Raw genomic sequence first — 27,184 nt, forward strand, 5'->3', positions numbered from 1 at the left:
ACACTGCCCCCCTCCTGTATACACACTGCCCCCCTCCCATTTACACACTGCCCCCCTCCTGTATACACACTGCCCCCCCTCCTGTATACACACTGCCCCCCTCCTATATACACACTGCCCCTGTATACACACTGCCCCCTGTATACACACTGCCCCCCCTCCTGTATACACACTGCCCCCCTCCCATTTACACACTGCCCCCCCTCCTGTATACACACTGCCCCCCCTCCTGTATACACACTGCCCCCTGTATACACACTGCCGCCCCTCCTATATACACACTGCCCCCCCTCCTGTATACACACTGCCCCCCCTCCTGTATACACACTACCCCCTGTATACACACTGCCCCCCCTCCTATATACACACTGCCCCCTGTATACACACTGCCCCTGTATACACACTGCCCCTGTATACACACTGCCCCTTGTATACACACTGCCCCCTGTATACACACTGCCCCCCTCCTGTATACACACTGCCCCCCTCCCATTTACACACTGCCCCCCTCCTGTATACACACTGCCCCCCCTCCTGTATACACACTGCCCCCCTCCTATATACACACTGCCCCTGTATACACACTGCCCCCTGTATACACACTGCCCCCCCTCCTGTATACACACTGCCCCCCTCCCATTTACACACTGCCCCCCCTCCTGTATACACACTGCCCCCCCTCCTGTATACACACTGCCCCCTGTATACACACTGCCGCCCCTCCTATATACACACTGCCCCCCCTCCTGTATACACACTGCCCCCCCTCCTGTATACACACTACCCCCTGTATACACACTGCCCCCCCTCCTATATACACACTGCCCCCTGTATACACACTGCCCCCCCTCCTGTATACACACTGCCCCCCTCCCATTTACACACTGCCCCCCCTTCTGTATACACACTGCCCCCCTCCTGTATACACACTGCCCCCCTCCTGTATACACACTGCCGCCCCTTCTGTATACACACTGCTCCCCTCCTGTATACACACTTCCCCCTGTATACACACTGCCCCCCCTCCTGTATACACACTGCCCCCCTCCCCCTGTATACACACTGCCCCCCTCCCCCTTTATACACACTGCCCCCTCCCCCTCCTGTATACACACTGCCCCCCCTCCTGTATACACACTGCCCCCCTCCTGTATACACACTGCCCCGCCTCCTATATACACACTGCCCCTGTATACACACTGCCCCCTGTATACACACTGCCCCCTCCTGTATACACACTGCCCCCCTCCCATTTACACACTGCCCCCCTCCTGTATACACACTGCCCCCTGTATACACACTGCCCCCTCCTATATACACACTGCCCCCCTCCTATATACACACTGCCCCTGTATACACACTGCCCCCTGTATACACACTGCCCCCCTCCCATTTACACACTGCCCCCCCTCCTGTATACACACTGCCCCCCCTCCTGTATACACACTGCCCCCTGTATACACACTGCCGCCCCTCCTATATACACACTGCCCCCCCTCCTATATACACACTGCCCCCTGTATACACACTGCCCCCCCTCCTGTATACACACTGCCCCCTCTCATTTACACACTGCCCCCCCTTCTGTATACACACTGCCCCCCTCCTGTATACACACTGCCCCCCTCCTGTATACACACTGCCGCCCCTTCTGTATACACACTGCTCCCCCTCCCATATACACACTGCTCCCCCTCCCATATACACACTGACCCCCTTCCTGTATACACACTGCCCCCCCCCCTCCTGTATACACACTGCCCCCTTCCCTGGCCCCTGTCATGTCTCCCCCTCACCTGATGCAGCTCTCTCCATGTGGTAACTGCTTTCCCCGGCAGGTCATGTGACAAATGACATCATCAAAGGTCCTTCAGCCTGTGGGAAAGCAGTGAGTGCAAATGCTCTCATCGTGATCTGTGTCCGGAGGACACAGATCGCGATGAGCGAGGAAAGGAATCTCCCGGGCAGCGGGGCAGATGTCCTGCTGACCCGGGGAGATCCAGGGGCCCGAGTGGGCCCCTCCAGTACCCCGGGGCCCCGGCACTTGCCCGGGTTAGTCGGGTGCTGGCGCCGGGCCTGCGCCAGGGCATCGAAGGGAAGCTGCGCCATTCAGAGCAGATTATGCATTGTCACTTTTTATTGGCTATACAATCTTTATTTTTTTGGCAATTTGGACATATAAGGGCTTATTTTCTGCGACATGAGATGCACTTTACAAATACTTCATTTTAGTGGATCATTAGCTTATTGATGAGATTTTATTAACTCTTGAATGCATGGGTGAAAAGAAAATTGTCAATTTTGGTTTACTTTCTTTTCGTATTTTTTGGGGGTCGTACACCGTACACTAAAAATATTATATTATCTTCATTCTATAGGTCACTACGATTACGGTGATACCTCATTTATATAGTTTTTCATTTATTTTTACAATTTTACTGGATAAAAACTAATATACAGGAAATCTCATTTGTTTTTGCATTGCCATCTTTTCGGAGACGTAACTTTAATATTTTTTGGTTGACAGAGCTAGTTTAGGGCTTATTTTTTAAGTGTTCTTTTCAGTGGTACCATTTTTGCTTTTACGGCGTTCACCGAGTGGGTCCAATAATATTTCTGAGTTATTGTACGGATTGTTACGGACACAAATATGTGGGGGGTTTTGGCGATTTTGTGTTTTTTTCACTTTATTGTATGTTTAGGGGACTTTAACTTTATTTAATTAATTATTTTTATTAAAAAATTATTTTATGTAATGTTTTTAACATTTTTTTATTAACTTTTACAGGTTAGCTTGAACAAGTGATCCACTGATCACTTGTTCAAGCTCTTCTTCACATTACACAGTGTAATACTGCGCATGCTCAGTGTGTTACAGCCGGGTCCTGTCAGAAGGCAGGACCCGACAGCTGGAGGAGGATCGCGCAGCCCTGGGCACCGGCAGTCCCGGGGCTGCGATCGGAGCAGCGGACCCCACTGGTAAACACCACGGGGGGGGGGGGGAGGGGGGTGTCCAATTCTTCTCAAATGCCCCTTGCACGCCGCGGTCAGCACGGCGTGTAAGGGGTTAACACCCGCGATCGGAGAAATCTCCGATCCCGGGTGTTAGAGGCAGGTGTCGGCTATAATATATAGCTGACACCTGCAGCTTCTGGCGCCGGCTCCGTTCAGGAGCCGGTGCCAGAAGCATGACGTAATAGTACTGCATTTTGCGAGAACGCACTATTACGTCAAATGTCGGGAAGGGGTTAAGAACCATATAAGTCATATTTCTAGTGAAAAGTACTGTTTACAGCATCTTTAAGCAAAAGATATAAATTAATGGTATGCATACCATTACATTGTGCATTATTACATTTTAATTTGATGTATTATTTGATGTATTGTATATTACATATTGTATCTTAACCATTATAGTTAATAAATTATGTGCATGTATATTATCTAACCAACAGTGTGGATTGGTGCTTGGTGCAATTTCCCCTTGCTATATAAATAAAGAATTATTTATTTTAATATTTTCTGGGATATTGTAATGGATGATTCATGTGGCGTCTCTTATCTTCAAATTTAAATTAAAAATTTCTATTTCAAATTCATTTCAAACTTCAAATTCATTGTGCCACTCTGTGGCCTACCATGTTGCTGCCAGCTCCAGAATTTGTCATTGTGCCACTCTCTGACCTCATTCCGCCGCTGCCACCTTTGAAGTTTTGTTTTTTTGCAAAGACATAATACACTCAGGGAAATTGTAATGGATGATGCATGTGGCGTCTCTAATCTTCAAATTTAAATTAAAAATTTCAACTTCAAATTAATTTCAAACTTCAAATTCATTGTGCCACTCTGTGGCCTACCATGTTGCTGCCAGCTCCAGAATTTGTCATTGTGCCACTCTCTGACCTCATGCCGCCGCTGCCACCTTTGAAGTTTTGTTTTTTTGCAAAGACATAATACACTCAGGGAAATTGTACTGGATGATGCATGTGGCGTCTCTAATCTTCAAATTTAAATTAAAAATTTCAACTTCAAATTAATTTCAAACTTCAAATTCATTGTGCCACTCTGTGGCCTACGATGTTGCTGCCACCTCCATAATTTGTCAATGTACCACTCTGGGGCCTACTCAGGATGCTGCCAACTGACCACTGTCTCACTGGAACTCTCTGTGATTTTCATAATGCTGTTTTCACTCTCCACCACTCTATGCCATTGCTACTATGTTTGGTTTTCCCCTTCATTTCATCTGTCAGAAGAATGAAAAACTTCAGGATTGATAGCCAAAAGCAGGAGTGGACACAGAACACAGAGGACATGCAAATATCACATTTACTGCTCATCTCTATTCTGGATCCACTCCCGTTTTTTTTGGCTTTAACAATACCAATGGATTAATGACCAATTGAAAGCGGAGACTGACGGATGAAAAGAAGGGCAAAATGATCAGTGACAGTGGTGCAAAATTACTGTCGTACCCTCTGCACTCTTTTGGGGGGGGGGGGGGGGGGTTTCTACATGTATCCGCAATTAACAGAACAGGTTCTGTCGTTATCTATAGAATCATCTGATGTCAGTGTAAAAAGAGTGCACTCTTTGATGTTATAGTGGTATCTTGTCCCTCAGCTCAGTCCTTTCAAGCTGGAAAAGACATTATCTTGTCAGGCTGCGTTCCAGCTTCACTTATTTGGTGAAGTTGGCCCCTGTAAGTGCACATGGAATTGAAGAGTCAAGTAATTCTAAGAGCGATGGCTGTCATGTGCGTGTCATACTAAAACACAGCATTGTTTGAAGACCAAACCACGCTCCCTATGCATATTTAAGCAAGGCACAACTTTCTACAACACCTTACAGGCTCTCTGCAGCCAGGAAATACCTGTTTTTTAACATGAGTTAAACTGGGTCGAATCGAATATTTTTGCAAAGATTCGGCGAATTTGGTTGAAACAAATTTCAACAAATTTGCCCATCTCTAATAACGGTAAATTCTTCACAATTAAAAAAAATCTAAATGCTCAGTTCCAAATTACTATGCACAGCAGAGCTTCAAAACATTTTATAGGTTGTAAGCATTAGGAGGACACATTCACTGAAATCAAAAGCTGTTTCAATCCAAAACAGGCCAAGTTACATGGTAACATAGGAAACTTATGAACTTTTGAACAGTTTCTGCTTGAATTTTTTATCATGATCTCAGAGTGGCTTCCCAGAGCTACTTTTTTGATGTATCTTGCCTCCCTCCCTCATAGCTCTTTTTCTTGATGATACTCCAAAGGTTCTCTGTAGGGTTAAGGTCAGGGGAAGATGGTGACTACACCATGAGATTCTCTCCTTTTATGCCCATAGCAGCCAATCAATCAAAGGTTTCTTTGCAGAATGAGAAGTTGCATTATTATGCATGAAGATGATTTTGCTCCAGAAGGCACAATTCTTCTTTTTGTACCATGAAAGAAAGTAGTCAGTCAGTATATACTTTGCTGAGGCCTTTTTCACACCTTCAGGAACCCTAAAGGGACCTACCAGCTCTCTCCCCATGATTCTGGTCCAAAACATGACTACTCCACCTCCTCGCTGACATTGCAGCTTTGTTGACACATGGGGGCTTATTTACTAAGGGTCCTACGGCCGCATTTCCGTCGGGTTTTCAGATTTTTCAGGGGTTGTGTCGCATGCGACCGTTTTGTGTCACATTTGCGCTGGCTTTCACACGACACAATTCGGGGGGGCGGCCATCGGATGATACAACGGATTTGGACTATGCATGGGATTTAACAATTCAATTTGTGTCGCTAAACATGCACTCACATATACCTGGAGGAAGAAGGTGAACTCTGGCGGACCTGATCAGGGAAGCGACACATGCAGGAAATCGGGTACACGATCTTCATAAATCGCCACAGATGGGCATTCCGGCAGACAACGCACAGCGGTATCGCGCAGGGACTGGGTAAGTAAATGTGCCCCATGGTGGCCATCCACCAACCATCCACTACTTCATCCATCTGGACCATCCAGGGCTGCACGACAGTCATCAGTAAACAAGACTGTTCGAAAATTAGTCTACATGTATGTCTGGGCCCAGTAACCCTAACCGTATTACAAAGCAAAAGTTCTATGAGAGTGTGAGGCAGTTCACATCAAAACAGCAGCCTTGGTACGCTACTCATGCAAAGAAATTCAATCAGAAACTCTCCAAAAACTCACAGGCTTAATGGATTCAAGAATTGTGAAGTGTAAAATCAACAAAAGCTTCCTATGTTAACATGTAACTTGGGTTGTTAGGATGTTTTGTATTGAAATAGCTCTTAATTTCAGTGACAGTGACCTCCTCATAATAATGTGCTGGGTCATATCCATACAATCAAAATGGTGTATACGTTTAAACATATACACTCTTATGTTTCTAAATTCATCTGGAATAATAAACGCCCACATATTGCCCTCTCCATTATGTTTAAACATAAACGGCTGGGAGGCTTATCCCTGCCCAAATTCGTCCCCTCTATTACAAAGCAGCTCAAATAGCCCAGTTTGCACCCTCAAAATCATGCCTAGATGGATAGCATTAAAAACGGAATTACTCCAGCCAGTATCTTTACCAAGCTTGTTTTGGATGGCAGAAATGACAGCACCCCTCTTTACCAACAATATCACCCTTTGTAGAAGTAAGAAACTGTCAGAAACTCAGTCCATTTTTCATTTTGGACATACATTTGCATGTCCGGACATATCAGAGAGATAAACATAGATCAAGGTTGACCTTGCATATATAAAAGGATTATTTTCCTTGCTCACCTAGGTTATGTTCCTTCCCATCCAGTGTCGGACTGGGTTTCCTTAGGCCCACCAGAGTAAATCAATCTGAGGGCCCACTCTTCATTATCCCCCAGGAAATATACTCTAGCAGCCACCAAGTTGTGTAGTTTTCTGTTGGACCTCTGAGGTTCAGTATTGGGTTGAGTCCGGGCCCACCGGAGGATCCTCTGGTACTCTGGTGGGCCAGTCCGACACTGTTCCCATCCACCCATTACCAATTTGTTGTTTATTTATATTTATGTCCTTTAGAGGGGTTTACCCATGAAAGAAAAATCTCAACTCTCAATCCCCTAGTGGTGTTTACACAATAAAGATCATTTTTAACCCCATACTTTACAATTTTACTCAGTTTTTTTGCTCTTTTAACTCCTATCACTCAGTGATGGTCAGTGTAAAATCAGTGTGAGGGGAGACTCTCTGAGCAGACACATTACAATCCATCTAGTTCTGTGTTCTGAAAATGTAGTTAGATTATCAGGATACAAGGTTTACATACACTTTCATTTAGCTTCTGAACATTGTACTAGTATTTGATACATAGAAGGAGAGATATGAGACAGATGAGAGATGATGAGATCAATGACATGCATATTACGCACAGTCAGCTCTGCTACATATCTGTTCTCACGCTACGAGATCTCCAGTGCCTCCCTCCCCCTCCCCGGATAAAGAACTTATCTGCCTGTAGTTTGCAGCTTCTCTCTCCTCATGACGTGAGTTGTTTGCCGACAAGAGGTGAATTTTTGTGCGCTCCATCCTCGAAAGCAGGGGGGAGAGAGCTAGAGGCAGAGAGAACAGCTCATACAGACACAAAGCAAGATGGCTTCCCTGAATAACCCTGAATTTATAGTGAATTAGAGAAAGTGTTATTTTGTTATCCTGAGTACATTTAAAAAACTTATCTTTGTGTGAATACTCCTTTACCATCTCTGTACAAAATTTCCCTCTCTCCCACGCCCTTTGTGCTCATGGAATACCTCTGTCATTGTCAGCTGATGGGTGGGAGAGACTCACCGATATCACTGTGGACAGACTCGCTCCCCTTACACTTCATGTGTCCACGTCTATGCCACATACACAGGAGTCATCTGTATTTAATTAGGCTCTCTGCTATTGGTGGAACCAACTATTTAATCTTGCCTTGTGCTGCCTGCCATTATCTGAAAATACTGAAAATTGACTGTGTAAACCCACTACAAGGTCATAAATAAAAATATCAAAAAGACCCCTGACCTCTGTGGCACTCCACTGGTAATGTCAACCAAATCTGGGAATGTGCCATTAATGACCACCCTCTGTTTTCTATCACTAAATCAATTGCTTACCCAAATACACAGATTTTCCCCTAGTCCCAGCAGTCTCATTTTATGTACCAACCTCTTATATGGCACTGTATCAAATGCCTTGGAAAAGTCCAGACAACATCCACAGCCTCCCCCAGGTCCAGTCTGGAATGTACCTCAGATTAGTCTGACAGCACGGACATAGACCCATGCTGATGCTTGGTTATAAGGTATGTACAGTGAGATACTCCAGGACAGCATCTTTAACAAACTCCTCAAATATTTTCCCATAACAGAAGTTAGACTCACAGGTCTGTAGTTTCCACAGTAGGAACAACATTTGCTATGCACCAATCCTGTGAAATAAATCCTCAGTGAATCTTCAAATTTTAAAAATAAATGGTACATAGTTCATGCAGTACCATATGGGTCTGGTGATTTGTATACTTTAGTGGTTTTGAGGCAGCGCCGTACCTTTTTCTGGGTTAGAGGGTTGACAATCCAAAGAAAATTTACATTATTCTTCATAATGTCTTTCACCATGGGATTTTCCTGGGTAAAGACAGAAGAGAAGGCAACATTCAATAGGTTGACCCCCAGGTTATTCTTCAGATGGCCCACACTCTGTTTTTAGTTTCTTATCGGTTTATAAACTTGATATACTTAATAATTTGGAATTGTTTTTACTCTCCTTGACAACATTTCTTTCAGTCTCTATTTTCGCTGTCCTTTATCTGTTTTTTACAACATTTATTTTTCCCTCTATAATCCTGTAAGGCCTCATCGCTACCTGCACATTTTAGCTCCTTAAATACCTCATCTTTCTCACTTATTGCCCTCCTTACAGTACTAGTTGATTGACTTTTTCTTGTTTCTCTTATGCTTTTTCCCATATAGTATGTGTTTCTCACAGGCCTATAAGGTCTTCCATTAGCTGCTGAAAATTTAGAGTGTTTGTTGCCCCTCTACTAACCATCTTATTAAAGCATAATATAAAATCAGTGATATTAACCCTTTCAGGACCTGGCCCTTTTTTGTTTTTTCATTTTAATTTTTTACTCCCCATGATCAAAAATCCATAACTTTTTTATTTTTCCATGTACAGAGCTGTGTGACGGCTTATTTTCTGCGTAACAAATTGCACTTCATAGTGATGGTATTGAATATTCCATGCCGTGTACTAGGAAGCGGGAAAAAAATTCCAAATGCAGTGAAATTGGTAAAAAAACGCATTTGTGCCGTCTTCTTGTGGGCTTGGATCTTACGGATTTCACTGTGCACCCCAAATGACATGTCTACTTTATTCTTTGGGTCTGTGCGATTACGGGGATACCAAATTTATATAGGTTTTATAATGTTTTCATACATTTAAAAAAATTAAAACCTCCTGTACAAAATTTTTTGGGGGGAATTTGCCATCTTCTGGCGCTAATAACTTTTTTATACTTTGGTGTACTGAGCTGTGGGTGGTGTCGTTTTTTGCAGATTTTGATGACGTTTACAATGTTATCAATTTTAGGACTGTTCGACCTTGTGATCACTTTTTATAGAATTTTTTAATTTTTTTAAATGACAAAAAAGTGCCATTTTCGACTTTGGGCGCGATTTTCCGTTACGGGATTAAACACAGTGAAAAACTGTTATCATATTTTGATAGATTGGGCATTTTCGGACGCGGCGATACCTAATGTGTTTATGATTTTTACTGTTTATTTATATTTATGTCAGTTCTAGGGAAAGGGGGGTGATTTGAGTTTTTAGGGTTTTTTATTATAAATTTTTTTTTTTAACTTTTTTTTATTTTTATTTTTAGTACTTTTCAGACTCCCTAGGGTACTTTAACCCTAGGGTGTCTGCATGATCCTATCATATACTGCCATACTACAGTATGGCAGTATATGGGGATTTTACTACTCATACATTACAATGTGCTGATAGCACATTGTAATGCATGGGTTAACCCGAAGTAGCCTCGGGTCTTCGTGAGACCCGAGGTTACCATGGCGACGGATCGCCGCTCCCCGATGACGTCACGGGGAGCGTCGATCCTTGAAAAGATGGCGGCGCCCATGCGCCGCCATTCTTTTGAAGCCGCCGGCAGCGTTGCTGGCGGCGATCGAGGTGAAAACACCGATCGCGGGTGTTACCGGTAAGCCTTTGCTGCAATATGCAGCAAAGGCTTACCGGCTATGGAGAGGACTCAGCGCGTGAGCCCTCTCCATGCACCCGCGGCCGACCCGTGACGTGCTATTACGTCACGGGTCGTGAAAGGGTTAAGGTCACTATTCCCCAGGTTCCCCCAAGATGTAATTTCGATACCCTGTCAGGTCTGTTGGTTAGGATAAGGTCCAGCAGTGCCCCCCCCTCTCGTTGGCTCCAGGACTAGTTGCGACAGGTAATTGTCTTTTGTTGTTGACAAAAACCTGCACCTGTTTGTATATACATTTTGAATAAATTATTTTTAATAAAGAGATACATTTTAGATAATATGTAACTTGTTGTGGTCCAGGTTTCTCTGCTCCACATGTACCAATTCATTAGCTAAAGAATGCCCTTTACAATATACAAACATAGGGGCAGTTCTAAATAGATTGTTGTAAAATATCCAAGTGACACAATAATGATTTTCTAATGAAATTATCACACCTTTCATAAGTAGAAACAAAAAATTAGGTTCTCTTTCTTTTTCTTTGTAGGAATGCACATATTCTCCCCCAAACCTATTGTATCACCTACTAATCCAACTTCAGTTTCATTATAGCTTAACACATTTCTGAACCATTTTTCTCTTCATATTCTGATGGACGTTTAACTCTAACAAATTGACTTTTGAAAAAACCTTTAATATCTTTAGTCTGTGGGGGATAGTGACTATCTCTCCATAACTTATTATTTCTGTCGATGGTTTAGAAAATAGTGTAGTCTCAAGTTTACTTCCATTTTTACGAACTTCAACATCCAAATAGTGGATCATGGTTTTACTAGATTACCCTGCAAATTTAATGATTACATGCATCTCAAATAGATATATATAAATAGTTCTCAAATGAATTCAATTCACCCATGCCCCCCTTCCATAGCAAAATGACGCTGTTCACATACCTGACCTCTGGATCAGGCACATGAGTGGCCCCTCCATAACATGGCAGTATTCAAACTCCGATATGAAAATATTTGAATAGCTTGGTGCCACTGATGACCCCATACGATTCCCCTGCAGTTGAAGGAAAAAGTTCTTACAAAACCTAAAATAATTAAATCCAACAGCGTCATCAGAAGCTTAATAATCACATTACTTAAGAGGACATCCTACTTCACATTCTCATGGTTGACATCTTTAATGTTTTCCAAAAAATCTCCTGTATCTTTAAGACAAAATGAAAGGTTTTTAACATTTTTTTGCTAGAATGTATCCAGATAAATAATCAAAGGTTGTAAAACTGAATTCACTCCAGAAACATCTATAGACATCTATCAGGTTTTTCCATATTTTTATAGATTTTTGGCAGTAGGTATACATCGGGGATCCTAGGGTGCTTATTGAAAAGAGCCAAAAACAGGTTCTTTCTCATCAGCAAGTTGACTGTATGCCTCATCCATATTTTATAGATGTAACTCCAGACAAAGTATTTTTGCATCACAGTTTTCGTAATTTTGGGATGTCATGGGAACAAGGATTAACAATAAAGTTGAATTGCAGACACCTTTGATAACTGTTATGTTGACCATTGCAGCCTGGGGCTAAAGTGCAGTAAATTACCGGCATCCGGACAGCTTCCCCCAGGGATCACAATGGGCACAGAGGCCCATTTGTAACTAGGGGTCATCTGCAAGTTGGTTGTCCTTATTATGGAACTCAGGAATTCTTTTAGACCATGCCTTTGGCACAGACTAAAGTTGATAAGCTGCAGTCTGACCTGTGGTCCTTCAGTAGTCCTCTTGGCTGCCATACGGTGCCATCAGCACACTGCGATCCTTGTCAGGGGTTTCCATTGAGAGACAGAGGGAGACAGTGGTGGATAAGTTGTTAAACACCCTGGATTGGACCTTTTCCTATCCTGGGTATTAGTTCCAGCCAATCATTGGCTACATCAGGACCTTGTGTCTTGAAATTTGATATGAGAGCATTACAGTAGAAGGGCAAGGGATGAGAAGAAGTTCCCTCAAGGGCCCCCATAAAAAAAGCTGATACAGGGTTGTGAAGGTGTTTAAATTAGTGATGGTATGTAATATTCCATGCCGTTTACTGGGTGGCAGGAAAAAAATTCCAAATACTGTGAAAATCTTGAAAAAACGCATTTGCGCCGTTTTCTTGTGGACTTGGACTTTACGGCTTTCACTTTGAGCCCCAAATGACATGTTAACTTTAGTCCTTGGGTCGGTATGATTACATGGATACAAAATTTGTATAGGTTTTATAATGTTTTCATACATTTACAAAAATGAAAATTTCCTGTACAATTTTTTTTTGCGACTTTTAATGAAGTTTTCAATGCCGTCATTTTTAGGACTGTATGACCTTTTGATCACTTTTTATTGAATTTTTTAATATTTTTCAAAATGGCAAAAAAAGTGCCATTTTCGACTTTGGGCACTATTTTCCGTTACTGGGTTAAAAGCAGTGAAAAACCGTTATTATATTTTGATAGATCGGGCATTTTCATTTGTGGAAACACCTAATGTGTTTCATAATGGATTTCCAACTCTCGTTTACCAAGTAATACATTGGCATCCTTTTAAAGTGTTTATGTGTTTATGATTTTTACTGTTTATTTATATTTATATCAGTTCTAGGGAAAGGGGGGTGATTTGAGTTTTTATGTTTTTTTATTTTTTAAATTTTTATTTTTACTATTTTTCAAACTCCCTAGGGTACTTTAACCTTAGGTTGTCTGATCGATCCTACCATAACCTGTCATACTACAGTATGGCAGTATGTGGGGATTTTCCTTTTCATTCATTACAATGTGCAATTGGCACATTGTAATGAATGGGTTCAAACAAGACAGCCTCGGGTCTTCGGAAGACTTGAGGCAGTCATTGGGACAGATCACCATACCCCGATGACGTCACGGGGAGCAACGATCGGCGGGGTAGCAATATGCAATATGCAGCAAACACTTACTGGCTATGGAGAGGGCTCAGCCCGTTGGGAAGGGGTTAACCACTGGTTCATAAGGTTCCCATTAAGAACTGTGTATGTTGCAGTGAAATAATAATGTTTTTTAAATATGTTTTTATATGTTTTTAATATCTGATAAGCTTGTATTTACATTTGTTTTACCATTTATTTACAGTGACTATTTCAACAAGTACCTATTTTGATGGCCTTTTAGTGACTGGATTATATACATCCACTAGTGTACAAGCATCCCAAAGTATTGGAGGATCCAAAGCATTTGGATTTGGTAAGTTCAATATGATTGCTATTAATGGGCTAAAATATTAATCATGGTTTCAAAAACAATATTTTATATATCTATGATACATTTTAAGTTATGTATCAAGAAAGTCAAAATCATTATTGATGTTTGTAGAAGATAATACATTTTTATTTGAACATTATAACATTGGGTCCGACTGACATTTAAAAATGTATTTGGGAATTAAATTATCTATAGATGTTAATGAGTTTTCATTTGGAATAAATACTCTCCAAATAAAATTATAAGAAGCAAAGAATTCCTATTTTTGATGACTTTTAGAATAGACATTAATATAACATTGTCCTATTATTAAAGAAAATGTACATATATGAATATAAGAGCAAAAAAATGTTTTTTGTTTACATAGCCATATTTTTATTGTTTCAAATAATGCATTTTAAAAATGTTTTTAGTGTTTCTTATTATATTAATTAATGTTATTATTTTAATAACAACTCATTAGTCAGCACTCTTAACACGTTAGCGACGCAAGGCGATATAGATCGTCTTTTTCCGCGGGTGCTTCGCGCAAAAAGACGATCTATATCGTCATACATTGAAACCATCACCATGTGTAAACACATGGTGACAAGTCTGTGACGAGAGCTGTCACCAACAGCTGATCGTCACGGACATCGGGCCAGGGACCTATCACAGCCGTCTCTGCCCGACGATCACTGTGATTGGTCAGGGAATCCAGCCTGACCAATCACTGTTAAAGAGGGAGGAGAGAGCTGGTTCCCGGGTCTGATACTGTCATATTTTGTGACAGAAGTGACAGGATCAGAGCCGTGAACCGAAGCTCTGTCCCCTCAGTGTGTTGAAAGTGCCCCCTCACATACAAATACCCCCCAAAACCCACTCCGACCCCCTCCACACCCCTGTTCCTCATCTTTATTCAGTGTGACAGCCAGAGCTGTCATTTATTTTTTTTTATTTTTTTGGTGTGATCAGGGCTAGTGATTAGGGCTAGTGATAAGGACTAGTGATCAGGGCTAGTGATTAGGGATAGTGATCAGGGATATTGATCAGGGCTAGTGATTAGGGCTAGTGATTAGGGCTAGTGATCTGGGATAGTTATCAGGGATAGTGATTAGGGATAGTGATTAGGGATAGTGATTAGGGATAGTAATTAGGGATAGTGGTTAGGGCTGCTGAATATCTATAGTGATTAGGGTCAGCGATTAAGGTTAGTGATCAGGGCTAGCGGTTAGGGATATATACTGTATACACAAAAGCAGTATATAAAATCTTGCACGTTATTACTTATACTTACACCTACACAGACCTTCAGCGTTTGTATCCCTTCCTGCGCTGACATTTCAGTTACTGTTTTTTGTTTTATCAAAAAATTTAAAAAAAATATAAAAAAATACTAAAAAACTAAAAAAATACAAAAGAAATATAGTTTCTAGTTTTATAGATATAGTATCAGTTTAGTACTATAGGGGTACATTATTACATATACTTACACCTACACAGATCTTCAACGTTTGTATCCCTTCCTGCGCTGACGTTGCAGTTACTGTTTTTTGTTTTATCATAAAATTTAAAAAAAATACTAAAGAACTAAAAAATTACAAAAAAAATATTGTTTCTAGTTCTATAGATATAGTATTAGTTTAGTACTGTAGGGGTACATTATTACATATACTTACACCTTTCTAATGTCCTCCTCTAGTGACAGTGATGAACCCTCACAAAGACGCAGTAGACAGAGTGAAGAGCAGTCAAGTGACCCCAGTCGCGAGCCCCCAAATATGTTTTCTCCCCAAATTCCAGCATTCAGTTCCAACCCAGGAATAAATATTAATACAGATGGGTACAAGGAACTTGATTTTTAAAAAAAAAATTTTTACAGAGGAATTTGTAGACCTAATGGTTACACATGCAAATCTGTATGCAGAACAGTTTCTGGCCGGTCACCCCACATCTTATTATGCTAGAAGCCAGAGTTGGCACCCCACTAATGCCACAGAATTGAAAAAAATTCTGGGGGCTCTTTCTTAATATGGGACTTGTTAAAAAGCCTAGCTTACGGTCGTTCTGGTCCAGTGATGTTTTATACCACACACCAATGTACAGGGCTGTAATGACAAGACCACGCTTTGAGGCGCTGTTAAAATTTCTGCATTACTGCGATAATAGTCAGTGTCCTGCTGCTGGTGACCATGCCCAAGACCGATTGTACATAATTAGGCCAGTAGTGACTCATTTTAATGATAAATTTATGAAGGCTTACACCCCACAAAAAAATGTAGCCATCGACGAGTCACTTGTACTTTTTAGAGGTAGGCTTAAATTTCGGTAATATTTGCCAAGCAAAAGAGCTAGATACAGAATCAAAGTTTACAAGCTCTGTGAAAGTGAAAGCGGATACACCAACAAATTCCATATCTATGAGGGAAAGGACTCCCAGATCTGTCCACCTGAGTGGACAGATTTTATTCCCCTATTGGGTAAAGGCTATCACCTTTACATAGATAATTTCTAAACTAGTGTCCCTCTCTTTCAGTGCCTCCTTGAAACAAGGAACAATAAGGAGGAATCAAAGAGGCCTCCCAAAAATCTGGTGGACCTTAAATTGAGACAGGGTGAAAGCACGTCAGAGTAACATCATGCTGACAAAATATAAGGACAAGAGAGATGTGTGTGTCCTCACATCTATCCATACAGATTACAGCAGCCCTGTCTCTGTTAGGGGAACCAACGCCACAGTCCTCAAGCCAGTCTGCACACAGGAGTACAGCCAACACATGGGAGGGGTTGATCTAGCCGATCAAATGCTACAGCCATATAATGCGATTCGCGAGTCCCGCAGTTGGTACAAAAAGGTTACAGTGCATTTAGTGCAAACTGCATTGTATAATTTTTTTATCATTTACCGCAAGACCCGGCAACAAGTAACCTACTTGGCATACCAAGAACAAGTAATTAAGCAATTACTGTTCCCAGAAGGTAAATAGGGTGCGAGCACATTCCATACTAGTCACGCCAGCAGAATTGTGCCGGGACAACATTTCCCATCTGAGATCCCCCCACAGAAAAGAAAAGACGGCCATACAAAAAATGCCGTGTGTGTTACAAGAAGGGAACACGCAAAGATACCGGTTATCAATGCGACACTTGCCCAGATAAGCCAGGGTTGTGCATCAAAGACTGTTTCCGCGTTTACCATACTTCCCTGGAATATTAATTTTATTGTTATTTTGTCATTTTTGTTATTTTTACATGATCCTGAACAAACATGCCTAAAATTTCATTGCAATGTTGGCCATTTACAAATTGATATTATACCTAAAATTAAAACCGCATTTCATTTCATTTCATTATGCTCCTAGATGAATACAGAAGGAACAAGTGTTCTTTACAACATATGCAAATAGATTTTGCCTGGATTTAATTTTACTAGCCCCAAAAACTTTCATTATAGATGAATAAATTCTGCTTTCTGGGTGTCGTTTTCAATAAGGTTCACTTATGGTGGTGTTACATTATTCTGTTAGCTCAAATCTACTATAAGTGTGGAATGGGGCCTATAAGCCACTATTGCTTTATCCTGGAAACCTTTAAGGGTTTTGTTTCCATAATGGAGTCACTTGCTGGGTTTTTTAACTGTTTCCATTCCCCAAAGTCTTTGTAAATGAAAGGTGTGACATAAAACTTTCAGGAAAATGTACTCACTCATAGCCAAATGGTGCTCGTTGGCGCTCTGTTCCGTGCCTTCTATATGCCCTAAAAGCAGTTTACACCCACATGTGGGGTATAGAAAAGGTCATTATACTCCTTAATAAATTCCTTCAGAGGTGTAGTTTCCAAAATGGGGTCACTTGTTGGTGTTTTTAAATGTTCCCATTCTCCAGAGTATTTGTAAATGAATGATGGTGGCCTAAAACAGTTTCAGGAAAATCTACCCACTCATAACCAAATGGTGCTCGCTCTGTTCTGCGCCCTGCCCTAAAAGCAGTTTACACCCACATGTGGGGCATTTCCATGCTTGGGAGGAATTGTGCAATAAAATGGGGTGTGTGTTTTTCCTACAACCCATTGTAAACTTGTAAATTTTAGGCCTAAATGAATATATTAGTGGAAAGAAAATTTTTTCAAAATTTTACTTCTATTTCTTTTTAATTCCTGCGAAACACCGAAAGGGTTAAAAAAACTTTCTAAAAGTGGTTTTGAAAAGCTGGATGGGGCATTTCTGAAAATGAAGTCATTTGTGATGGTTTTTTTTATTGCAAAGTCTTTTAAAAAGCTCTTTCTTAATTGCAATAATCCATTAACACGGTTTCCAAATTTTCCTATAAATTGCTGTTACTATTGTAAGTCTGCTAACATCCTAGAAAAATTTAAGAATGTTTACAAAGTTATTACAATATAAGGCAGAGCTATAGTAAATGCTATTTATTAAGTAATTTGGATGGTAAGATTCTATGTCTGAAAAAATAAACATGTTAAATTAGGAAAATTGCTGATTTTTTAAATTTTTTGCTACATTTCCCCTTTTTTAATAAAAAACATGAATCATATCAACTAACATTTACCACTGACATAAAGCACAGTGTGTCATGAAAAACATTCTCAAAATAACATAGATAAGTTAATGTGTTCTGAAGTTATTATCAAACAAAATGATACATGTCAGGTCTGAAAAATAGGCTGGTGTCCTGAAGGCCATTTAAGGCTGTGTCCTTAAGGTGTTAAAGGAAATCTACCATTTGAATTTATGCATTATGAACCAAACATACCCTGAGAATGCTGTAGCTACACTGATGTAGAAAGATATCTTGTTTAATCCCTGAGTTGAGTACTTCTGCTGAACAAACTTTACAACAATCAATTGTTCAGTTGGAAAAGCTGGATTTCATTCAGCCTGCCGTTCATAAACACATTACACAGAGTTTCTTGAATGATCCATACAGGACTAATCAACCTGAGCAGGATCACTCATACACAGTGGCGTAACTAGGAGAGGCAGGGCTCCATAGCACATTTTTGCATGGGGCCCCCCTCACCCTTAGGGGTTTTCCCACAAAGACATGATTTTTTCGAACAAAAAGTGTTATTTTGTTATTAACAAAAGTACAGAATTTCACAGATACAATTCCAATCTGTCTCTATCAGTTCTGATGTTTACAATTTGGTTGCCCCTGGATCTGTCTGTAAACTTTCTGACAGTGGTAAGATTCTTCTCATAAATAGCTTCTCTTCTCTGAAAGCTGCAGTGCTCTCAACTTTCTGCCCATCCCACCTATATTACAAGACCAGCTCAGACACAGGCACTTTTCAGTCAGCAAGCAGCAGTGGGTAGAGACTTACTCTACTAGCTACCAGCAAGATAATGTCTTTTTCAAGGGGAGGGAGACAAATAGAAGAGCTGGCTATGTAGGTGAGATAGCGGAGCTGAGAGTGTCATTGTGTTTTTTATCCATCTAATGGATCTCATCATCTCTCATCGTCAATCAGTTTCAACTCTCTTTTTCTATCTGTCAGATGCTTGTAGAATATTCAGCAGCTAAATACAAGTACAGAAAAACCCTGTTCCATGAAAATCTAAGCACATTGTCAGCACCAGGGCTGGTGCCAGGGCATACCTGGGCAAGTGTCTGCGCCATTATTGTGTCATGGCAGCTGTGTCCGCCGCACCACAAAATCCTGCACAAAGGGTGTTCTGGTGCAGAGTCGGACCGTGCTCCATATTTATTACTGCGTCTCGACCGAATTATGTCACACCCTCTATGTTAAAGGTGCATAAAAAAAGTTGTTGGCCCCTATCGAGCAGTGCAGGGGGCGTCAGATTCATGAAGAACGTGCCCCAGTTTTGATGAATCTACTGGACTAGTGTGAAAACTGCACATAGTCCAGGCTGCACTACTTTTGATTAATGTGTCCCACAGTGTTTTGGGCATGTGTTTGGACGTATGGGTAAGAACGCATGTGTTTTTAAGGTTACCATGTGTATGGATGCTTTGAAAGCGTATTCTTTTATTGTTAGAAATATATGCAAACGTGAAAGTGTTAACACAGCTGCTTATGCATCCAGCAATGAAAAAAAAGGCTTTCAAAGCAGCCAAACACATGGTTTCATGTAAAACACATTGTGGGGCTAGGAGAGGGGGCAAAAGTGAGGCCGTAGGGCACTTTATCTGCCACAAAATTTTGGAGCTATAGCAAAGGGGCCCACTGAGGCTCTGTTGCCCAGGGGCCTACTTAAACTTGGAGCCGGCCCTGGTCAGCACACAGCATTTCATAGCACAGAGGAAATATGAAGTGTCTGCCTAGAGATTCCCCACCCACACTCTGGAATTTTACAATACCATCACTGGGTTATAGTAGCTAAAACATCAACTGTGTAAAATTGTAAAGTATGGGGGTTAAAAATTATCTTTTTGTGTAAACATTACTAGGAGCTTAAAATTTGAGAACTTTCCTTCATTCGCAAACCCCTTTAAGGCTCCACTTACACAGACAGCGGAGGCTAAACAGTACTTTGTTCAGCAGAAGTATTTATTGGCTATGATTTTTAAGGCGCAGGAAAGATCCTTACATATTATCTCACTCAATTGGGACAGTGGTAAATGCCAATGTGGATATAATGAATGTTATGCAACAATTCTATGCAGACACCTCTCAATCTAAAGTAACCATAGCCAATATTCCTTTACTTTTTCTGATGGCAGGACACAGGGAGGAGTTGGATAGGCCCCTGTTCTTGGAAGAACTAGAATAGGCATTTTGTAGTTTCCAGAGTAATAAAGCCCCAGGTGTTGATGGCCTTCCTGGTGAGCTGTTTAAAAGATACCAAGAGATATTCTTACCTGAGCTACTTGAGCTTCTTACTTATGTGCATGCTATGGGTAATCTCTCTGACACTATACAGGAAGCTATTGTAGTCTTACTCCCCAAACCAGGCAAAGGATTCCCAACAGCTGGAGTCTTACTACCTCTTTTATGTACTGATATTAAAATTTCCACTAAGGTGTTTTCCATCAAGTTAGATTATGCTAGCCCAATGGGTTTTATGTCTGACAAATCCACTGTCATAAATATTCGCCATCTCTTAATTTATTTATAATTATCCCCTGAGGGTGTAGAGTGTAGAGACATCCTTTTACTCAACGCTGCCAAAGCTTTTGACAGCATCTAGTGAGAGTTTTTTAGCGTGGTCAAGACACGGATGGAATTTTGCCCACATTATTTGCAGTGGGTAAAACTCCTATATTAATATCCTTTATATGGCAAGTATCCGGGTCAAAGGCTTTTTGTTTGACCCTTTTGCATTCAGTAGGTGGAATTGTAAGGGCTGCTACCTATCCCTGTTTCTAATTGCCCTGGCAGTGGAACTGCTTGTATATCTGGTTCGGGCATTAAATAGCATCAGTGGGTTTAAATATGGGCTGATAGACTTTGTTGTGCCTTTTTATGAACCTGATCACCGATTATGGTATTTTGGCCTGAAAATAATTGCCGAAACCACCATATATTTAAAGTGCTTGGTTTTTTTCATTAATGACTGCCCTAAAATTTCGCTAACATTTTTCGACTAACAGGAAGTACAATGTGTACAATTAAAAAAATTAAAATTAAAAAAATACCAGGAAATATTAAATCATTTTAAAGTAATAACCAATTATCGTGATATGTCAGATTCTAAAAATAGAGTCTTGTTATGAAGCTGAAAACAAGCGTCAGTGATAGGGGGGTTAAAAAGGGACCTTTCCCCACCTTCACCAATCCCAACTCTTTGCATTCTTTTATAAGCACTGTTCCCTTATTCTTGAGTACTTTCACCTCTAGCCCCTAATGTTCCCAACCAGTGTGGGGCCACGGTGCCTGTCTAAGCCCAGGACCATCTATTTGGCAGTGAAGATCCTAATTAGCTTACTTTCAATTCAGGTTTAGTAGCTTATAAACTAACTAGGCTCTCTACTGTCAGATCACTTTCCAGTGATCTATCAATTTAGTTAAAACTCTCATATACATATTTTGACAGGTATTCCAAACAGAGTCATATTCCAAACAAAGTCAACTAGGATCATGAAATGAAAAAAGATACTCCCAATTTCATTTTCCTGATGGAAAATCTGTGGCATGTAATGTTGGGTGAATGAGCAGTGAACCTGCCTACATATTGACAATATAATCTTCAATATCACTGTTGCTGAAACTGTCATATGGTTTTGTCTACCTTGTGGGGTATGTATAGAGATGTATATGTGTAGCAGTGTGTGTGTGTGCATTATGTGGTACAATTCTGCGTAAAAGCAATGTTTGTGTATAAATCTGTATGTGTATGTATATGACTTACAACTATGTGTGTAGGAGGGCTGTGTGTATTTTGTGTAGCAGACAAACTCCCTTTTTGACCTTAGAATACCAAGAAAGGCTTTAGACTAAATCACAGGGAAGCTTCAAATATTATCAATTTTTATTAGTCTTAGAATAAGGTGCATCTTTTAGCCTCAAAAATATGGAACATTAGAAACTATATATTTACTCATTACAGATATGATGCATGATATTAGCCAGTCATGTTAACAACAAGTATATTAACTTGCTTGAATGTAAGGAATAGAACGTAGAGCCATTTTTAAGCAAATTTTTTTAATACGAAAAAAAGAGGACTGATAACCTTCATTATAAGGACTGCTAGCAGTTTTATGAAAATTGCTCTGTAAATCTCAGTTAAGGAATTTAATCTTCTTCTACCTCTGCTTCCCATCCCTCCATTATGTCAAGTAAGAACTGTGGCCCGTGTCAAAGCATTTGACAAATGAGGCACAAGCGAATGTGATTTACATTGCTTCTGGATGGTTGTCTCATTGCCTTCTTTATATTTATGAGGTTTGAGGTCTTTGCTTGCTGCGAGTCAGACAAGATATGTAATCATGAAAGATTTAATTTTTTCCTCTAAAGTCTTTCCTCTTGTAAATTGCTGTACTGTCATAAACATGATTACTGCATGAATGTAATTTAAACACTCAGCACATGGTCATCAAACTTCTGGAAGCTCACAGTAACTAATCTTACTGTTATTAATGGAAGATACATAAAGATTTCTTAAATGCTTTCAGTTACAATCATTCCCTTTTGACAAGAAGTCCAATATGCAAGGAATCAAATCTCTAGGTATTCCTAGTAGTGTAATTTGACAGGATAGGTTTGGGCATGTGCACCAGGCTGTGAACATCAGAGACAGTAGGTTTGACCTAGAAGTTGCCCTACCTGGGATCAAGCTGTTCATGATTACTAACAGCTTTAAAAAATCTTCATTTCAAGACTAAATTTCCATTTATATCTATATATACACAAATCTCAACACAGAATGAAGCTAAACAACAACACAAAATTGTAATGGAATACCAGTAGTGTGCCGTGCTGCAAACCACCATGAAGAAAAAATAGACGCAAAAAAGATGAAATAAGAAGGCTGAGCTGTAAGTAGTCATGATTGGGTTCAGTGACTTCGGCTGAACTTCAAGAAAAAGTACCCAAACTTGACTAAACCCCATTGAATAAATGAGAATACAAACTTTAATACCAAAATATGGCCATAAAACTGGGGTAGCAAGGGGTAGAGGGCTGCAAAATGGGGGTGATAACAGGACAATTGCCCTGACAAAAATGGACTAGGCAAAGTACTTAAAATAATAACAACAAAAAAATTAAAAAAATGTAATAAAATAAAATAATATAATAATTTCAAAACTGGTGTTTTAATGAACTCTAAGGATGTCCATGTGGATAGGCAGATCTTCTTGTTGGTGATGCCACACACACTCCCACACACACTCTCATAGAACAATTCCCACAGGCCAGGCCAGCACCACCAAGACTTAGAGGTCAAGCTCTGGACATGTGTCCAATTGGAACAGGGAGGACCCATAGGTCAGTACCAGGAGACACTTTACAGTTACTGTGTAACACCATCTTAATATAGAAATGCAGTAACTGACCCATTACACTGTATAAATATAGAGATGCAGTAACAGCGGTATGAGACTGTTTGACATTATTCATTCAGTGACTACAGGATTACACCATTTGAGATTAGAAATGGAGTGAATGCAGGATTAGACCCTTTTACATTGGACATGTAGTCACTGTAGTATGAGATTGCTTGACATTAGACATGCAGTTACTGCAGGATTGACATTAGTATGATACTGTTGAATAGAGTCACTGGCACTATAGTTCAGTATCAGTATACAGAGGCAGTGCTTCACATTGCCCTGAAAAGGCCAATTATTTTATTTCTAGCTGCTCTGGAAAGGGCAATTATTAAATCGTTCTTTGTCCCCTGTGTCCCTCTCTGTAAGGACATGACACTGAGTCCTCCATGACCAATCACAGCCTTGCCCAATATGGGCATGTTTGGTTGCTAGGGGCTTCCTTCAACCAGTTTTTCAGTTTCAACCTGAACCTGAATTTCTCACAGATGTCTGGGTTCGGGTCCGAGAAATGGAAACCGCCAAGGTCAGTGTAGACTCAAACTTTGCAGTTCGGGTGTAGAAATGTTCTCCTTTAGTTGATGGGTCTTTATGACAATACTTAATATGCAATGTTTTTTTTTTTGTTTCACTGCTTCCACAGTTTTTTTTTTATTTGTCTTTTAAACTGAGCTGCATAGATTTTATTTGTTGAGACATATTTATCGTTTATGGCTTTCATTGTGGATTGCATACAACACTTTTATTTTCCTTTGTTCCATTTTGGAAAACAGATAATTGAAAAAAATATAAATTTTTTTCAGTAGTGGCAATTTGCTACTGCCATCAGATTTACTACTTGCTACTTTGTCTATGTCTGCACTAGGGTGAGAGAAAAGGTGCACTGGCATCGCAATTGTAAGGGGAAGATGCAATTTTCTGAACAAATTCAATTTTCTGAACAAAATCAGGTTACACAGTGCCAGTATACCCAGTATGGGCATTACATGAAGGCGAGCACGCCGGCTCGGTTATAGTACATTACACAAGAATTAAGCACAAACACAATACACAACTGTGCACAAACACAATACACAACTGTACCATAAAAAGAGTTTTCTCCCCTCCCTTTTTCCCCTCCCTCCCTAGCAGACACACTCCAAGTCCCATCTGATGTGTTAATTTTTCTCCCCCGCATTCAGCCAGTTTCTGGTATACTAGCCAGAAGTTTTAGTTGCCCCAGCTGGCCTCGAATATCAGACTCCAGGTACCATATTGAGCGATATTAAATGACCAGTTATTTAATTGCAGGATCAGTAAAGAAACTATTGATAAAACTTTTCCATTTCTTAAAAAAATCCCCCCCCCATACAGTCTTGTTTTAATCTAATTTCTTTGCTTTCCAGGAGAACATATCTTGACACTAGGGTAAAAATGTCTGAGAACTGGAGGGCGGTTGGTTGTATCTATCTTATTGTCCTGTTAGACCATTACATAATTTGGGGTATGAGGAGGAAATAGAGCATACTGCCCTTGGAGATTTAGCTAAGTCATCTAGGTAGTTTTATCTGTGTTCCTTTGTCCAGTCTTTAAGTCTATCTAGGAAGACATTTTTTACCTGTTCATATGCTATGAAGAGTCCTGAGGTTAGATCATATTTAGCTGCCAGCTCTTGAAATGTTAATAGTCTTGGGGTTTCGGGGTGAAATAGGTCGCCAGCTACTCTAATCACTTTAGTCTTCCAGTGACTAAATAATACATTGTCCCTTCCTTGCGGGAATTCTAGATGATCCCATAGGGGCAGGTGTTTACTTGCTAGGAAAGGGAGGTGCAGCAGTTTCCTGCAGGCTTTCCATGCGGCTAGAGTGTCGGTCAAGGGCAGACTACTTCTAAGCAATTTGTGAATAGGTGCAAGGCGGGTATGTAGCAGGGCGGTCAGGGTGGTTGGTCTTGCCAGGTCCTCTTCCAGTTCTGTGTTGGAGTAGAGGGATTTTTCTCCGATCCAATCCAGCACAAGCCTGAGAAGGCAGGCCAGGTTGTACTTGCGCACATCTGGAAGGTTATTCTGAGGCGTTTAGCAGACCAAATGAAGGAAGTGAAGGCAGAATGGAGCAGGTTGATATCAACATGTCAGAGTAACAGAGGAATAGTTTGCATGGGATATAGGAGAAAGACATCATTTTTATTAGATGCCCTTCGGCCAAGACTGAAAAGGGTAGTGTCTCCCATTATTTTAGTTTGGCTACAATTTTGCTGATAAGAGGGGGGTATTTAAATTGGTAAAGAGATTCTGGCATTCTACCTACATGTATTCCAAGGTATTTTATGGAGGCCCGGGTTACTGTGACAGGAAGAGCTGTGTGGGGCCAGAGTTCAGTCCATTGGCGGGGGGGACAGGTCAAGTAGCTCACATTTGTCAATATTAACTGTCAGTCCGGAATGACTACCAAAGTCCTCCAACAGTCTGAAAACCGGTGTTAAGTCTTGGATGGGGTTAGCTAGGAACAGCAGCAGATCGTCAGTGAAAAAAGCAGCCCATTAGTGGCGTCTTCCCACAGCTATACCCTCGAAGTCTTGGGAGCGGCCAGGGAGATGAGACAGTGGTTCCATCGCTAGATTAAATAGTAAAGGTGACATATGGCACCCCTGGCTCATTCCCCGGCTTAGTTGGAAGGGTAAGGAAATTAATCCAGGTAGGTTGATCTTCACCCTGGAGTTTGCGTATAGGATATCTAGAAAGGTCCTGTAGTGTTCCAGAGAATCCCATTTGATCCAACACCACATTTAGCCAACCCCAGCTAAGGCTATCAAATGCCTTTTTCTAGATCTAATGCTAACATTGCTGGGGATGGATGGAGTGCTGGTTAGTTTTTGATGGTAATTATACTGGCCTGGTGCTTTTTTTACATCCCAGTGCAAAATGCCATGTCTACAAGGATGGCAGAAGCTAGTGAGAGCATGGAAAATGAGTAGGGGCCCATTAGTCTTGGATCCCAGAGAGAACCCCAGAGTCTCTCTGTTAAACATATTGGACTGACCAAAAAATATATTAAGGAAAGGTAGGTGGATTTCACAGTAGCCAAAGAGGAATTGACCTCAAAATATATTCATTTTAAAGATACTGCCTTTATTTACTGACATGTAATTTAGAGGTTGCATGGGAGGTACACCTGCTGGCGGTCTGCCATGAAAACCTATTATTAGCCCAACCCCCAATGGGCTGACGCATGTAACACTGAAGCAGTACATAAATACTCTACTATACTAAAGGATTGTATGTTTATGTACCCCACTGGGATTAAAAATGAGGTTAAAAAATATACATAATAAAAATGAATTACATGAAGTTTTCTAAAATTATACCTTAACTCATGTTTTCTATTTGAAGAGTTAAATGAAAACGACATACTGTTTAAATAAATTTTTATATTCTTTCATTCTTGCCAATAATTTCTTGTGTCTTAATATAGAATTTCGCTTGGAGCAAGGTTTGTTCATTCATTGTACTGAGTGTGTGAGAGTTGAAGCCACAATGATAATTACAGTGATGACTTTGAGGGCAATTTTTGCCCTCCACTTAGATTCGTTTGTAGCATTTCAAAGTTATAAGGAATGATATTATGTTTCCTTTATGGCTCATGAACCACATTTCTATTTGCACACAGAATTAATTCATACTTTTTAATAGAACCATGCTAAGAAAAGCAACATTCACAAGAGCTTTGTTTTTGTT

General features: G+C 40.6%; 1 protein-coding gene across 4 annotated transcripts in view; it reads left to right on the forward strand.

Annotated features, from left to right (window-relative positions):
• The window catches only part of RELN (reelin), a 510,672-nt gene that overhangs the window by 35,450 nt on the left and 448,038 nt on the right, over positions 1-27,184 (forward strand). For all 4 annotated transcript variants that reach the window (XM_072147208.1, XM_072147209.1, XM_072147211.1 and 1 more), the window contains exon 2: positions 13,394-13,504. In XM_072147208.1, coding sequence (XP_072003309.1) covers positions 13,394-13,504 — 111 coding nt within the window. The remainder of the gene's footprint in view (positions 1-13,393; positions 13,505-27,184) is intronic.

The sequence above is a fragment of the Engystomops pustulosus genome, chromosome 4 (genome assembly GCF_040894005.1).
Source record: "Engystomops pustulosus chromosome 4, aEngPut4.maternal, whole genome shotgun sequence".
Classification (NCBI taxonomy): domain Eukaryota; kingdom Metazoa; phylum Chordata; class Amphibia; order Anura; family Leptodactylidae; genus Engystomops; species Engystomops pustulosus.